The 18,053-nt window shown below is 46.6% G+C and overlaps 1 protein-coding gene across 6 annotated transcripts in view; it reads right to left on the bottom strand.

The window, feature by feature from the left end:
* BRCA1 (BRCA1 DNA repair associated) overlaps positions 1-18,053 on the bottom strand; it is a 91,029-nt gene that overhangs the window by 53,469 nt on the left and 19,507 nt on the right. For all 6 annotated transcript variants that reach the window (XR_012789968.1, XR_012789967.1, XM_075580206.1 and 3 more), the window contains exons 5-9: positions 17,708-17,796; positions 15,953-16,113; positions 11,948-12,044; positions 9,500-9,548; positions 5,412-5,548 (exon numbers count right to left, since the gene is read on the bottom strand). Coding sequence is in view for 4 of the 6 variants with exons in the window: in XM_075580206.1 (XP_075436321.1) it covers positions 5,412-5,548; positions 9,500-9,548; positions 11,948-12,044; positions 15,953-16,113; positions 17,708-17,796 (533 nt within the window). In the remaining 2 variants the exon portion in view is untranslated. The remainder of the gene's footprint in view (positions 1-5,411; positions 5,549-9,499; positions 9,549-11,947; positions 12,045-15,952; positions 16,114-17,707; positions 17,797-18,053) is intronic.

Genomic DNA, 18,053 nt, shown 5'->3' with positions numbered 1-18,053 from the left:
AGCGTGAGGTCTCACTCTTGTCAGTCAATAGAAAGTTTGCAACATCTTCGTGTGAGAACGTTGCAACTTCCTATACGGGAGCCAGCGACCCTATTTTTCCTATACGGGAGCCAGCGACCCTATTTTTCCTATACAGGGAGCCAGCGACCCTATTTCTTCCTATACGGGAGCCAGCGACCCTATTTCTTTCTATACAGGAGCCAGCAACCTTATTTCTTCCTATACGGGAGCCAGCGACCCTATTTCTTTCTATACAGGAGCCAGCAACCTTATTTCTTTCTATACAGGAGCCAGCGACCCTATTTCTTTCTATACAGGAGCCAGCAACCTTATTTCTTTCTATACAGGAGCCAGCGACCCTATTTCTTTCTATACAGGAGCCAGCAACCCTATTTCTTTCTATACAGGAGCCAGCGACCCTATTTCTTTCTATACAGGAGCCAGCAACCTTATTTCTTTCTATACAGGAGCCAGCGACCCTATTTCTTTCTATACAGGAGCCAGCAACCTTATTTCTTCCTATACGGGAGCCATCGACCCTATTTCTTTCTATACAGGAGCCAGCAACCTTATTTCTTTCTATACAGGAGCCAGCGACCCTATTTCTTTCTATACAGGAGCCAGCAACCTTATTTCTTTCTATACAGGAGCCAGCGACCCTATTTCTTTCTATACAGGAGCCAGCAACCTTATTTCTTTCTATACAGGAGCCAGCGACCCTATTTCTTTCTATACAGGAGCCAGCAACCTTATTTTTTTCTATACAGGAGCCAGCGACCCTATTTCTTTCTATACAGGAGCCAGCAACCTTATTTCTTTCTATACAGGAGCCAGCGACCCTATTTCTTTCTATACGGGAGCCAGCGACCCTATTTTTTTCCCTATACAGGGAGCCAGCGACCCTATTTTTTTCCCTATACAGGGAGCCAGCGACCCTATTTTTTTCCCTATACAGGGAGCCAGCGACCCTATTTTTTTCCCTATACGGGGAGTCAGCGACCCTATTTCTTTCTATACGGGAGCCAGCGACCCTATTTCTTTCTATACGGCAGCCAGCGACCCTATTTCTTTCTATACGGGGAGCCAGCGACCCTATTTCTTTCTATACGGGAGCTAGCGACCCTATTTCTTTCTATACGGGAGCCAGCGACCCTATTTTTTTTCTATACGGGAGCCAGCGACCCTATTTTTTTTCTATACAGGAGCCAGCAACCTTATTTCTTTCTATACGGGAGCAAGAGACCCTATTTCTTTCTATACGGGAGCCAGCGACCCTATTTTTTTCCCTATACAGGGAGCCAGCGACCCTATTTTTTTCCCTATACAGGGAGCCAGCGACCCTATTTTTTTCCCTATACGGGGAGTCAGCGACCCTATTTCTTTCTATACGGGAGCCAGCGACCCTATTTCTTTCTATACGGCAGCCAGCGACTCTATTTCTTTCTATACGGGGAGCCAGCGACCCTATTTCTTTCTATACGGGAGCCAGCGACCCTATTTCTTTCTATACGGGAGCCAGCGACCCTATTTTTTTTCTATACGGGAGCCAGCGACCCTATTTTTTTTCTATACGGGAGCCAGCGACCCTATTTTTTTTCTATACGGGAGCCAGCGACCCTATTTTTTTTCTATACGGGAGCCAGCGACCCTATTTCTGCAGGTTTTGACAGACACACACAGAAAAATCAACAATATACATTAAGAACCAGGGGAATCCTTAATCTTAAGAAGAAAAAAAAAATACATTAAAAAAATAACTAGTTCAGACAGGTTGTTCAGATTATTTTGGAAAATAGCGTTAGAGATTGCCTTTGGTTCAAAAGAAAGGATTGAAAAAAAAAAACCTGTCATTTAACAACAAACGCAGACTTGCACCTCCTAACTTCCAGCACTGCATTCAGCACAACCAACACGTTCCTGTTGCTCAATGCATTATAAAAAAAAAAAAGGTATTTTTAATGACATTCCTCTTTAACTGGAGGCCCGTTTTGCCAGCAAGATAACCGCGTTTCACGAGTCCGACAACTATGACCGTGGGATGAAAAGTCTCCCGCAGTTCTGCGGGGTTGTAATGCTTAGAGGCCAATCCCACACTGATCAATCAACTTTTGACGGTCTCCTTGACCAAGGTTGTATTGGATCAGCCTAACCCAGGGCTGTGTAGCTGGCGCCCGAGGGGGGACCTTGAAATCTCCGTGCCTGCTAATTTCATACTAGTCGCTTAGGCGGCTAACAGTTTTTCTTTACACAAACTCACTTGTGAGCTGAAGTAGTGTAAATATAGGTAGTACAGGCGTTACAAAGGCTTGCAAAACGTTGAAACATCATTTTCAAGTCTTTAATAATAATTGTTTGTTCTTGTATAGCGCTGCTAGTTTTACGTAGACAGACATTTTGCAGGCACAGGTCTCTGCCCCGTGGAGCTTACAATCTATGTTTTTGGTGCCTGAGGCACAGGGAGATAAAGTGACTTGCCCAAGGTCACAAGGAGCCGACACCAGGAATAGAACCGGGCTCTCCTGCTTCACACTCAGTGCCAGTGTCTTTACTCACTGAGCCGCTCCTTCTCCTGCTTCACACTCAGTGCCAGTCAGTGTCTTTACTCACTGAGCCGCTCCTTCGCCTGCTTCACACTCAGTGCCAGTCAGTGTCTTTACTCACTGAGCCACTCCCTCCCCTGCTTCACACTCACTGCCAGTCAGTGTCTTTACTCACTGAGCCACTCCCTCCCCTGCTTCACACTCACTGCCAGTCAGTGTCTTTACTCACTGAGCCGCTCCTTCTCCTGCTTCACACTCAGTGCCAGTCAGTGTCTTTACTCACAGAGCCGCTCCTTCCCCTGCTTCACACTCAGTGCCAGTGTCTTTTCTCACTGAGCCGCTCCTTCCCCTGCTTCACACTCAGTGCCAGTCAGTGTCTTTACTCACTGAGCCGCTCCTTCTCCTGCTTCACACTCAGTGTCTTTACTCACTGAGCCGCTCCCTCTCCTGCTTCACACTCAGTGCCAGTCAGTGTCTTTACTCACTGAGCCGCTCCTTATTCTGCTTCACACTCAGTGCCAGTCAGTGTCTTTACTCACTGAGCCGCTCCCTCTCCTGCTTCACACTCAGTGCCAGTCAGTGTCTTTACTCACTGTGCCGCTCCCTCTCCTGCTTCACACTCACTGCCAGTCTGTGTCTTTACTCACTGAGCCGCTCCCTCTCCTGCTTCACACTCACTGCCAGTCTGTGTCTTTACTCACTGAGCCGCTCCCTCTCCTGCTTCACACTCACTGCCAGTCTGTGTCTTTACTCACTGAGCCGCTCCCTCTCCTGCTTCACACTCAGTGCCAGTCAGTGACTTTACTCACTGAGCCGCTCCTTCCCCTGCTTCACACTCACTGCCAGTCAGTGTCTTTACTCACTGAGCCGCTCCTTCTCCTGCTTCACACTCAGTGCCAGTCAGTGTCTTTACTCACTGAGCCGCTCCCTCTCCTGCTTCACACTCAGTGCCAGTCAGTGTCTTTACTCACTGAGCCACTCCTCTTTTATATGCATCTACAATTACATTACAATAGGATAAGTGTACATATTTTCTGCTCATCTGGGCACTTCGGAGAAATAGTTGAAGAACCCTGCCCCTACACGGAATAACCTCAACGGTCTCGCGAGCCGAGTGACCCAATTCTTATTGCGTGGAGTTGAAAGGATTTGGGAGACTGTCCTTTTAAGAAATTCCATTCTGCAGTATTTTTTGTTAATTATTTTTTTTTTTGGGTCTTGGATTTGCACACGGGCACAGGTCTTGGGCAGATGACTTTATTCACGTTCTCTTATACGACAACCCACTCTATTTACATACACATTTTTTGCACACGTTACGATTTCAAAATTAGGAGATGCAACTTCTATCCTCCTAGTATGAGTCTTAGATGCATCACTCTATCCAATCGCAAGTTACTAAATGTTTGCCACTACTCTGTATAGAGGACGATATATATTTGTTAATTTATGCGAGTATACCTTTGGTATAGCTCGCATCTTACTAATTAGTCAAAACCAGCTGAAGAATTACTCCATTGTGTTTCAACTTATTCCTAACATTCTTTTACAGAGTCACTCTGATTGCTTTGTAGCTTACCTAATTAACGGGTCACCTGTCAGTAGGGAGAGGAGCGCAAAGCCAAAATGAAAGGCAGTTTCCAGTCTTCCAATACACGATTTATTTGAAGCACACCCAACATATTCAACACGATGCCCAAAGAGTGCCCTCTTGTAAACCCAACACTTGTATACATTTCAAGTGACGGCGTCAACCTGGCACGAACACGCCCATTCAAGTCAAAGGGCAGTGTCGCCCGATTGGCACTAGTGGCTTTTCATGACCGACAGCATCCATATGCTTAATTAACACTCATCTGGTTAAAGAATGGAGCGATCATTAGTATGGGAACCACTAGGTTGTGGGCATAAAATAATTGATCCTTGCAGCTTTCCTTGTAGGGGTGGGGGCAGTGGGGGGGGGGGAGGCCACCAGCCAAATAGACATCGGTTGCAATGATGTGGTCAATTATCATAGACATTACCCACATGGGCAAAAAAAGTTACGATACGGTCATTTACTGGGATCATATTGGGTCACCACAAAGAAATCAAACCTCAACAGTAACACGAATTGCTCCCGTGCGTCACATTCCCTAGCGTGGAACGCACACAAGTAATATGCCCAGAAAACGAGCGCTTCCAGTTTGCACCTCACACGGACCCCTCCATCACTCGGGTACCAAAAACCACACACTGAATAAGTTAGACAAAAGAATACGGATGCTATTGTTTCCCAGTAACAGACGCGTTTTTCGGTGGCGGCAAGAAATGAGGGTCGCCGTGGGATCTTGATCAGGTCATTCGTCGAAACCGGGAGAAGGGTGTACCATTCTTGGCACGGAGGAGACCTTACTGGTCACAATTTATTATGACTTGGAGTACACAACTCCTACAAACCCTCGAGCCCCCCCGCACCTCCCAGAGTCTTAGTGTTCCCACATGCCTTTAACACCAAGCTAAGTTACATGCAACGCGTGGCGAGGACATTCTTCACACAAAGCGAATGCCAGAGATATTTTGTTTTCCTGGTGACAGTGAAGGACGGCCGTGCTCACCCAGCCCTGGTTTGACAAATCACTGCTGTACTGCATCTTCACTGGAAAAATGGACGTCGGAATAGCGAATATAATGGAGCACGCCATTAAAAATGGACGTCGGAATAGCGAATATAATGGAGCACGCCATTAAAAATGGACGTCGGAACAGCGAATATAATGGAGCACGCCATTAAAAATGGATGTCGTCGTCACCGGGATAAATACAAAAAAAAGTCTTAAAGAACTAGGAATTCATGCTGTTAACGGAGAACATGCCGGAAGGTTTCAATACCTAGATCTGACGCCACCGTATCTTCTGCGTCTGGCTTGAGGGACGCGCGGTCATTTGCAATGTCACTTTCCCGGTTATCACTTCTCATTGGGGCTTCTCCCGACTCGGACGGGGGGGACCGGCCCTCTCCTGCGCTTCTACGAAAAACAGGACAGGGGATTATTATAATAATGCGTCATTAGGCCGCGGTCTTGTTTAAAAAAAAAAAATCAGGCTAAAACCAGGCTTCCCCCCACAGACGGACCTATATCTAAACATCATGTTAAACACAGATTGTATGAAACCCCTCATCAGAGTCTGCAATAAAAGCAGGAAGCCTTGCATTGGGTTTTAATCTTCAGTATCCATACCCATAAGCCAACTAATTCATGTTTAACATTCAACGGCTCCATTCCCACTTACAAACCAAAGACTGAGCCCCCCCCCGATATACGGTGTGCAATTGGAGAACCGTTAGTTGAACAAGGGGTCCTACAACGCGGTAATATTCTGCTTTTTCACGGTCCGACCGCCTTCAACAACCTCATATTAAAAGAAAACGGGCACTATTATCACTAGAAGGGCTCAAACTACATGAAAGCTACTGTATAGGGGAAATTATATAGGGGCACGGTAGGTACAAGTATAGCTGAACACAAATTGGAGGTACATCAAGCCTTGCTACCTGGTTTAATCCAGCCAACGGTTGATGGCTTTAGACATTACGACGTTTACAAATATTTATCTTGTGTGGGGAATAACCACCTCTCACGGCAAGCAAAATGGCAAAAAAGTGGGTAAAAACCAAGCGTTTCATTTTATAACCCAAGAAAAGATAGCTGGGTGGGTAATATACGGGTGCGGAAGGACCACAGCCCATTCAACAGCCAACATCTAATACACTCATGGTTTTATTCAAGTCAAGGGGAGTTTCCTTGCAAGTACGGCTTTATCGGCACTAATCACACTTATGACTAAAACCCCCATGTCCAGAAGCACCTGGGGGAGTACACAGATGGGGCAAAATGTCATGTATAACCTGATATGAGAGACAAAGGATCGGAAAATGTACTGCCTGGAAGAGAGGAGGGAAAGGAGGGAAAAGAGGTGTTGTAACAAAATACATCAACAAGATATAGAATGGAAGCATTGGTCAGAGAAGCGCAAAGCATGGGACCATGTTTCGAAGCTGGAGGATGGACGACTAAATGGAAATAGGATTCACCCCCCCCCCCCCCATCAATGGAACAGCCTTCCAAGAAAAGAAGCAGGAACAGAGTGGGATGGACATGGGGCGATAAATATTCTTGGAAGCGAGGCCCAGGAGACTCAAGGGGTGGGGCTCTAAGTGGTATGAGAGAGACACTGGGAGACAGGGTCCAATACTTGACCCAGTGACCATTTGGAGGGTCAAGTCACTCTAAAATAGTCACTGGCTCAAGTGGAGCAAAGTACATTGATCCATTGAAGCAGGAGGCAAAATGACCCATTTGACATCATGCTTTAGAACTCTTGACACACCAGGCCCAAACATACACTGAAGAGACCAAGCATAGAGGATCCCATCTTCAGATCTTTACACCAGGCCCAAACATACACTGAAGAGACCAAGCATAGAGGATCCTATCTTCAGATCTTTACACCAGGCCCAAACATACAGTGAAGAGACCAAGCATAGAGGATCCTATCTTCAGATCTTTACACCAGGCCCAAACATACACTGAAGAGACCAAGCATAGAGGATCCTATCTTCAGATCTTTACACCAGGCCCAAACATACAGTGAAGAGACCAAGCATAGAGAATCCCATCTTCAGATCTTTACACCAGGCCCAAACATACAGTGAAGAGACCAAGCATAGAGGATCCTATCTTCAGATCTTTACACCAGGCCCACACATACAGTGAAGAGACCAAGCATAGAGGATCCCATCTTCAGATCTTTACACCAGGCCCAAACATACAGTGAAGAGACCAAGCATAGAGGATCCTATCTTCAGATCTTTACACCAGGCCCACACATACAGTGAAGAGACCAAGCATAGAGGATCCCATCTTCAGATCTTTACACAAGGCCCAAACATACAGTGAAGAGACCAAGCATAGAGGATCCTATCTTCAGATCTTTACACAAGGCCCAAACATACAGTGAAGAGACCAAGCATAGAAGATCCTATCTTCAGATCTTTACACAAGGCCCAAACATACAGTGAAGAGACCAAGCATAGAGGATCCCATCTTCAGATCTTTACACCAGGCCCAAACATACAGTGAAGAGACCAAGCATAGAGGATCCTATCTTCAGATCTTTACACCAGGCCCACACATACAGTGAAGAGACCAAGCATAGAGGATCCCATCTTCAGATCTTTACACCAGGCCCACACATACAGTGAAGAGACCAAGCATAGAGGATCCTATCTTCAGATCTTTACACCAGGCCCAAACATACAGTGAAGATACCAAGCATAGAGGATCCCATCTTCAGATCTTTACACCAGGCCCAAACATACAGTGAAGAGACCAAGCATAGAGGATCCCATCTTCAGATCTTTACACCAGGCCCAAACATACAGTGAAGAGACCAAGCATAGAGAATCCTATCTTCAGATCTTTACACAAGGCCCAAACATACAGTGAAGAGACCAAGCATAGAAGATCCTATCTTCAGATCTTTACACAAGGCCCAAACATACAGTGAAGAGACCAAGCATAGAGGATCCCATCTTCAGATCTTTACACCAGGCCCAAACATACAGTGAAGAGACCAAGCATAGAGGATCCTATCTTCAGATCTTTACACCAGGCCCAAACATACAGTGAAGATACCAAGCATAGAGGATCCCATCTTCAGATCTTTACACCAGGCCCAAACATACAGTGAAGAGACCAAGCATAGAGGATCCCATCTTCAGATCTTTACACCAGGCCCAAACATACAGTGAAGAGACCAAGCATAGAGAATCCTATCTTCAGATCTTTACACAAGGCCCAAACATACAGTGAAGAGACCAAGCATAGAGGATCCCATCTTCAGATCTTTACACCAGGCCCAAACATACAGTGAAGAGACCAAGCATAGAGGATCCCATCTTCAGATCTTTACACCAGGCCCACACATACAGTGAAGAGACCAAGCATAGAGGATCCCATCTTCAGATCTTTACACCAGGCCCACACATACAGTGAAGAGACCAAGCATAGAGGATCCCATCTTCAGATCTTTACACCAGGCCCAAACATACAGTGAAGAGACCAAGCATAGAGGATCCTATCTTCAGATCTTTACACAAGGCCCAAACATACAGTGAAGAGACCAAGCATAGAGGATCCTATCTTCAGATCTTTACACCAGGCCCAAACATACAGTGAAGATACCAAGCATAGAGGATCCCATCTTCAGATCTTTACACCAGGCCCAAACATACAGTGAAGAGACCAAGCATAGAGGATCCCATCTTCAGATCTTTACACCAGGCCCAAACATACAGTGAAGAGACCAAGCATAGAGGATCCCATCTTCAGATCTTTACACCAGGCCCACACATACAGTGTAGAGACCAAGCATAGAGGATCCCATCTTCAGATCTTTACACCAGGCCCAAACATACAGTGAAGAGACCAAGCATAGAGAATCCTATCTTCAGATCTTTACACCAGGCCCAAACATACAGTGAAGAGACCAAGCATAGAGGATCCTATCTTCAGATCTTTACTCCAGGCCCAAACATACAGTGAAGAGACCAAGAATAGAGGATCCTATCTTCAGATCTTTACACCAGGCCCACACATACAGTGAAGAGACCAAGCATAGAGGATCCCATCTTCAGATCTTTACACCAGGCCCAAACATACAGTGAAGATACCAAGCATAGAGGATCCCATCTTCAGATCTTTACACCAGGCCCAAACATACAGTGAAGAGACCAAGCATAGAGGATCCCATCTTCAGATCTTTACACCAGGCCCAAACATACAGTGAAGAGACCAAGAATAGAGGATCCCATCTTTATATCTCCGCAGTGGATGAGTTAAACATGCAGTGGTGTTGGAAAAAGCAGCGAGACTCTTCCACGTGTCACACTCACAAGTTACATTTTCTCTGCTTACCCCAAACTATCTGCTTTCTTGAATAAATCATCCTCAGACGAGTCCGACACTAAAAACAAACAATTAAAATAAAATCAGCAATTAAAAAGGTTCTGGCTTACAACGCCAGCACGATCCTGGTGTCGTGGGATTGAAATGCAAATGTATGCGGCATGAAAAGCGAACACCGGCGGAAAGCACACGCACGAGCAACAAAACATTTTAATCCGCAACCTGTATGTATATAGCGCCTTTCATGTTCACAGTAGTCATACATGTGATAAAGTATATAAATAACACATAATGGGGAGAAGCGCTTCAGACATAAAAAAAAGTGACATTTAGGAAAAGGAGTCCCTGCCCCGAAGAGCTTACACTCTGTATAGTGTTAGACAAGTATAGTGCCAACTGAGGAACTTTTGCACGGAAACGCCCAATGTCAACGGATGTTTCCGGGTCATCGGACCCCGATCAGCACTACTGCAATTGAACGAATAACCCCACAATTAAATAGCTAACATAAGTACAGCTCAACCCCCTTATAACGCTGCGCTTGGGGTCCAAAGAATCACACCGCGCTATAAGCGGATGGCGTTAGAAATAATGCACCATTGTATGCGTTGTACAACAAAGTATTTAAGACGCCAATAATCGTGCTGTAAAGTATTTATAATTACGAAAATTGGGAGCCACGCGTGCATCGCGCTATATTTGCGGATCCGCGTTGTAACGGATCGCGCTATAACGGATCGCGCTATAACGGATCGCGCAATAACGGATCGCGCAATAACGGATCGCGCAATAACGGATCGCGCAAGAACGGATCGCGCAAGAACGGATCGCGCAAGAACGGATCGCGCAATAACGGATCGCGCAATAACGGATCGCGCAATAACGGATCGCGCAATAACGGATCGCGCAATAACGGATCGCGCAATAACGGATCGCGCAATAACGGATCGCGCAATAACGGATCGCGCAATAACGGATCGCGCAATAACGGGGATGAACTGTAGCTTGTTCCTGGGGGCAATATCCCAGGCTATTATAGGATCTCGTGGTAATCTTGGCACAATATTTCTGCATTTACTGTATATACTGCAAATAATAAAAAGAAATAGGATAAAGTATCTGTCGTCTACATTGATTGAACTTGATGGACGCATGTCTTTATTTTTCAACCTCATCTACTATGCAACACAAATTTATTTATTTTAAATCAAATCAGAATGGCCAATTGGAACCCAACGGCTGTATTTGTAATAAACATACTTATTTTCATTCTAATATTAGCGGTGGGCGACCTGGTTAACCCTTAGTTTACCTGGCGGTTAAATAGCTTATTGAGGGTGGTGTCCAACCTTGAATGTCCTATGTTGACCGTGTGTGTGAATGGAGATGTATCTACCTTTACGATCAGCACTACTGCAATTGAATGAATAAGCCCCAGTGAAGCAGTTACCTTAAGTAGCCTGAGTTACGGTGTTCCTGGGGCCAAAACCACAGACCGTTATAGGATTTAATGGTAACCGTGTCACAATATTTCTCAACAAATCACAAAACCATAACAGAATGTGGTTTTGCAACAGAGGGAAAGAAATGGCACAGTATTCCATAAAGGATCCACAATGTACTGGGAAGGCACGGCTCCTTACTTAAAATGACTCAATTAATTAAAGTGTAAGCTCTTCGGGGCAGGGACTCTTTTTTCCTAAGTGTTACTTTTATGTCTGGAAGCGCTGCTCCCCTGTATGTGTTATTTGCATTTTGTTATTTATGATGTCACGTGTATTACTGCTGTGAAGCGCTATGTACATTAATGGCGCTATACAGTATAAAATACAGACATACATACTGTGGTTGTATTTATTCTAGAAAAAAAATCAATTAGAATAATTATTCAAATCATTGTCATTTAAAATGGATGCTTATAGCACAGTTTTTTTTTCTTGTTGTTTTAAACAGGTTTATAAGCAGATCAAAGAAATATTTGATCTAAAAAAAAAAAAACAAGTCGATGTTGACTTCAGTTTAGAGTAATTGCATGTAAGATCACCCTGCGGGTATATAAAACGCTGGTGATTCCAGTGAAATGGATCAGGGTTTCCGCCTCGAAGATATATGTCGGTTCGTCAACAGGCCAATCTCGCCACACTGAGTTGTTGATCACCGCTCTGCTGCCCCGAAGCCCCACAATGCATTGCATAGCCGACTCCGCTCTTCTGCATCCGTGGCCCTTCCCAGCTCCCAATTTTTCGGGGCGAGCGGGCGAGTGGTATCCATTATTTCCACAAAACGTCAACATTTTACACGTCGATTTGCAGCAACCGAATGCAGACATCTTATTAATGCAAAAGAGACGACACACAAACGAAAAATATGCGCTCGCTCTTACGGGGCAGCTCTACGAAGACGATTACTCGCTGGCGGCGCCGGGACATTGGCAGAGCTCGAGCAGCGAGGACTTACCAAACTTAACGAGCACTGGCTTGGCTTCTTGTCTCGGACGTTTGTGCCCCCGAGTATCCCCTCTCCCCACGTCCTCCGCAAGATCTCTGCTGGTTTCCTGCAAACAGGAAGAAAAAACAACGTTAAACAGGAAGCGGTTAACTGCTGTCGGGTTAGGCGAGGAGGCCCACCACGCAGGGGGTCCCCCCCAATAAGAACGCCGTGTCGGGAGGTGGAAGACGGCTTTCTTCAAATTCAGCCCCTCCCTGCTGTAATCCCAGACTCTAATCTGTAATGTTAGTTTGTAAGACGAATAGTGGGACGCGAGAAACACACAATAAAAAGGTAAACGCGTTGCTTATGAGACACAGAATGAAACGTACGTTGGTACCTACATCTCATGTATCCAAGGTTTAGGTTAGAACATGAGCGGTACGCCGAAGGCTTTTGGTTCTATTCTTTCACAGGATTGAAGTATGGGGGGGTCTGTGGAGTTCAACCCCATTCATTTCAGCTCCGGGGACCCCACTGCTTCAGGACAGACACCTCCGTGGTAGGTGACTGTAGCCGCTCGGCTAGCAAAGGTTTACGTAATGGCGGCGTTTTAACGCTCCCGCACCGTGGGCCAATAGCAAGCCGTGACGTCATCAGGTTTCGGCTTGCTATAGGCCCGCGTGACGCAAGAGCTTTATAAAACATTGCCGAGAAAACGGCGCACCTTTTCGGAGGTTTGTATCTTGGGAAGCAGGGAGTCTGCGCCCCCCTCCCCCCCTCCCCCACTGCACAAGTTCGTCCGTTAAAGGGCATCACTGAGCTCACTTTCCCGGTCATGTTTGTAGAGAACGGCATCTTTAAATGGCAAGCTCTTTAATATTGTCTTGGCCCCCTACTTCCTGCTCTAGTGCGCAGACCAGAGGAGCGACGTAACGAAACGTAGTGTGTGTGTTCAGGTGGGCTGCACATTTACCATGCAGAGCGCTCGTTTGTAAGGATTTAGCGGCCGCTTGTGCGTTCATCTCTCGGAAACGCAATAATGTCACCGTCCGATTTGCAAAAATAAATAAAAATATACGCTTTGTACGATAAACCAATCTTATTTCCAGTGAAACAGGAGCCAAACGAAAAAAAGGAACATCATTAAGCATTCTTGTTTTTTTTTTTCTCTTCACTTTTAATATATGCCGCCTTTGATTACCTTTTAATGAATACCAATTACCTAATCTGCCGATCGATCCGTTCTCCTGCGATCCATCAGCGACTACCCTGCTCTCTGGGTACAGGCGATGGCCGACACTGAATCAATCCATCAGGTCAGTGGAAAGTAACAGCTACATTGTCACCGTATATTACATGGGGCGACTGTCTATTGTTACCGTTTGCAGCTCAGCCGCAGACACCTGCTGGGAACACAGGCAACCCTTTCCTGTTCGTGATCATTCGCCGCCAAAACTCTTGCTCTGCTGGGGAGGGTGGGCTAAAAACAGGCAATAGCAACAGCAGGATACTCCGTATATTAATACAGGCATCAAAAGTTGAATAAAGGTTTTTTTAAAAAAAAATGCAGTATTATCTTAACACTACAGAACCGATTTACACAAAATAAAAAACACAGGGCTTTGCTGCTTTATGGCTGTTCTGTCCCGGGCTCACTGTAGGTAATGAGTAGGATCAGGCAGTTAAACGCGTCCCCTTTAAATGCACACAGAGTCCTATTTTCTGTAACTTTATTTGAAGGGGGGGGGTTAACAGAAGCATAAAACAACGTGCAGGTAGAATTTGAGAGAGGAAGGCCGAAAACGAAGGCCTTGTTCTGGGATAACAGTGAAAGTTGCTCACAATGCTGCCGTTTCTTAAAGTAAGCACGCTTGCCTGGACGAGCAGGAAATACAGTCAGGGCTGTCCCAACTAGCAGGGGGAGGAGGGGGCAGCCCAACTTACAAATAAGCAAAGAGGCGTTGCCAAGGCGACAGGCTGAGAAGCCAACAGAGAAAGTTACATTAGTAACAAGTGAAGACAGCAGCCTCAGAACAGAGAAAATATGCAATCTGGTTCCAGGACAATGACCCCTGCAATGCTGAAGCAGCTTGCAAGGCTTTGTTGGGCATATAGCACCAAATCAGATGATGAACCCCCGCCTATCCCTGGTTCACTCATTGCGATGCCAGTATTCCGGCTCGGATTGGGGCATTTAGGCGGCGTCCACGTTGCCGGCCCGCTCGCTTGTAGCGATACACGGTTTGTATGATTTGCGTACGACGGAGGGCGTGCCGGGAGTCGTTCCCGTGAGCGGTACGCCCTCATTGGCTGAAACGCGCATGTGACCAGGGCCGTCACGCGGCAAAAAGCAAAACGCATTTGATTCCTCGCGCGCCGTGCTCGTTTGACGTATGGCATTTTGATCGCGCCGCTCGCGATAGCCATGGACGCGGCCTTAGAACTGCTGCAGGTTCACTAAACAAAAACTAATGACCACTTCACGACTTGGTTTTTCCTTATTTTGCTTTCAATCCGTAAATTAAACAGAACAGGTAGACATGAAATACAGCTCAACCCCGTTATAGCGCGATCCGCTACAACGCGGATCCGCTTATAGCGCGATGTATGCGTGGCTCCCAATTTTCGGAATTATGAATACTTTACAACACGGTTATTGGTATCTTAAATACTTTATTATACAGTGCATAATGGTACAATATTACTTACGCGATCCGACTCTTTGGACCTCAAGCACAGCGTTATAAGGGGGTTGAGCTGTATATGTAACAGCAATCTTTAAGAACCACTTGCGTCCCTCCTTCGGGAAGTGGTGTGTGTAGACACGTGGACCCCCATATTTACAAGGCCAGTAAAACAAATTGACAAGCCACTTAACCTCACGTTACCCATATTATGTTATTCCCTCCCGTTGTATCTCGTACTCCCAATAAGATTGCAAACACCCCTAAGTAAACTCACATCGTTACATCACATTTAGGCGGCCAATGGCTGGCAGAAATGAGATATTACAACACTGCGTTTAGCAGGAAAACTATAGTGCAACTCCGAGACCATTTTCATATCAATTGTGTGTCAGTGTAATATAGTGTGTGTGTCTGTGTTATAAAGGACTCCCTCCCCCCTTCCCTTTCAGAGGAGCGCCTGTGGACTTATTAAGAATGAAGAAGTGCTCTTAAGTACTAATTGCTTGCAGCGTCCGTAAACAAAATGAGTTTTCTGGCAGCTAATTGGCCTCACAAACTGCGCAAGGAAAGCTTGTAAACACGTGTCTGCGGAGGCGGCGAAGGCGTACACGCCACCACCGGCATGCAAGGGTTAAAAGCAGGGGCGGGACACTCCAGTCCTCAAGGGCCACCAACAGGTCCAGGGTAAGAGTGTCCAGGCTTCAGCACAGAAGCCCAGATACCCAGAAAACCTGACCTGTTGGTGGTGCGCATGCGCACACACAGACGCACGCGCGCACAGACAGACGCACGCGCGCACAGACAGACGCACAGACAGACACACAGACAGACACACAGACGCACGCGCGCACACACAGACACACAGACACACAGACACACGCACGCACACAGACACACGCACACAGACACCTTGGCTTGAAAGTTTATAACAGTGTGAACAATTGCACTTAGCTTCCTGAGCGTTAAACGCAGCAGGAGCAGACGGTGTAAAAAGGACTAGGGAGGCATTTACAAGCCTGATTTGGCCCAAGGATATCCCGGTTTCAGTACAGGTGGCTCAATCATTTTGACTGACATGTTTAAGGGTCTGTCCCTCCTAGGGGCAAAGTGACCAACGCGTCGTTTTCCTCCTCAAACGTAAAAGGTAGCTAAAAAATACATTTGGAAAATGTGCAGCTTCCAGAGAAACAAAAGTCGAATCTTTGCTTTTAGCGTGGTTACATGTTAGAGGAAGCCAATCAGACTTCTTTACAAAAGGGCCGTTTCTTGGCTAGCTATGTGGGATTGTACCTTTAAAACTAACAGACAACCCGTAGGAAAGTCACCAGACGACAATGTCACTTACCCGGCCGGTTGAACGTTCTCCACGCACCGCGTCATTGCTGAGAATCCGCTTCCTCCGGCTGCGGTAGCCGGTGCATTGCACCACGGCCAGGTCCTGCTTCCCCGGCTGCTCCTTTCCGGTTCCGTCCACCACGGTCTGCACGGTCTCCTGACTGGGCAGGACTGCGGGGAGGACGAGATAACGCACATTGAGAGGAGCAGGACGCCATCTTTGCAAGGGGGGGGGGAAACCACACACTGCTTGTTGGCTTTAGACAGGCGGTGCTCAACTCCAGTCCTCAAGCCCTCCTCACAACAGGTCAGGTTTTAAGGAAATCTCTGCTTCAGCACAGGTGGTTCAATCAGCCCCTGCTTCAGCACAGGCGGCTCAATCAGCCCCTGCTTCAGCAGTGCTTCTTCGACTGAGCCGTCTGTGCTGAAGCTGGGATAACCTGACCTGTTTGGGGGCGGGGGGGGCTTGAGAACCAAAGTTGAGCAGGGCTGACCTGAGAGATTGCCTGAATTACCATCTATAATAAACTGGAACTTTAGCATTAAGTATTACATAGCCCAAAAACAGCTGCCACCAAACTTACTTGGGAGGTCCGATAAGATCGAGCCAAAGAAGGCCAAAATAAATTAATGCATCATTAATTAACACTAGTGTCACAAAAGATCCAAGTATAACCTATCCCAGTGATTCCCAATAGGTGGCCCCCCCCCCATGAGGTGTCTCCAGGGGTTCAGCCAAAAGAAATATGTAATGGCGGCAGTATAGCAGGGCTTCCTGAGCCCGTGTGGGGGCCGCGCACGTCAACAGGCCCCAAACTGCACCTCAGCGCGGGTGACAGACGGCAGGAGCTTCCCACAAAGCTTTGCATTGCTCCTGGAGTGCTCACATCACCCCCCCAAATGTGGCAGAGGGGGGGCTCCGGCGGCAGCACGGCCGCCAGACCGTGCTCCCCCGGCACTGGCAAAACTTCCTCGCCAGATTTTGCATACAAACCACACGTGGCTACAAAATGTAATGTAAAAGGGGTGATGGTGAAGGATAGAATAAGGCGTTATGGGAAGATTATCCATCCTAGTCCTTACTGAACTAGTATCAAATGGAACCAGGAACAACAGCAGCTTTTAAACCAGTGTGAGTACTTTCCATGCGCCCGCTTATTGCACAATGGGTGTGAACATGAAAACGTTCCGTTTAACGTGCGTACGGTTCTAAAGGCGCAATATTCTATAGGTATTTTAAATAAATTAGTTCTGTGGTATTGAATACCATTTTTTTTTTCAATTCAACTCTTAATGCCAGTTCTGATGTGTTTTTAGACACTGAGCACCCTTTGATTTCTATAGCAGGTTTAGCCCACCTCCCCCAGCCGTGCGAGATCTTTGCCACACTTTCCTGTTTGTGATCATTTGTTGCCAACGTTCCCAGCAGTTTGAGCTGCAAACTGCAACAATAGACAATGTTACCTTAGTAATAGAAGAATACATTGTAGCTGCTGAGTTGCACGGGCTGAAGGATTGAGTGAAATAGAAAGGCGGCCATTTAGTGAACCCTGGGAAGCAGGATCTCTGCTGATTGCTCCCAGGAGAACGTATCAATCGGTAGAGGTAAAGGTAATTAAAGGCTGCATATATTAAAACACTTTTTCTAAGCTGCTTGAATGGCTTATTTAATGCACACCCGGACACTGGAGAAAAAAAAACCCCCAGAAGATAATAGGATTATTTTCTCAGGGATAATGATCATTTCAGACCCCAACACACTTACATTTGTACCCCGAGTCCAGCTCGAACGCATGTATGATCGTCAGTAACCCCTCAGCCAGCAGCTTGAATCTGGGGCTATCCTGCAGACTGCTGCAAATAAATAAAAGGGAGGGACAAAAAGTAGGTGTGTCAGACTCAAACGCTACCAATCCCCAGGGTGGGGGTAGTGAGGGAAGAACACCATGGGGGTTACAGGAGCAGGTGCTCCCCATCCCACCGCAAAACAAATCCCCCAGGTAGAAAGTAGGAGGTCCCTGGTGCTGAACCCCATTCATTTCACTACAGGGACCCCCTCGCTTCCAGAGATACTCGCCTTCCGAGGGGGACTCCGGTAGCAGCTACACCGG

Source organism: Ascaphus truei, chromosome 23 (assembly GCF_040206685.1).
Source record: "Ascaphus truei isolate aAscTru1 chromosome 23, aAscTru1.hap1, whole genome shotgun sequence".
Lineage (NCBI taxonomy): Eukaryota > Metazoa > Chordata > Amphibia > Anura > Ascaphidae > Ascaphus > Ascaphus truei.
The sequence above is the reverse complement of the archived record's forward strand: the minus strand, read 5'-3'. Positions and strand labels throughout refer to the sequence as shown.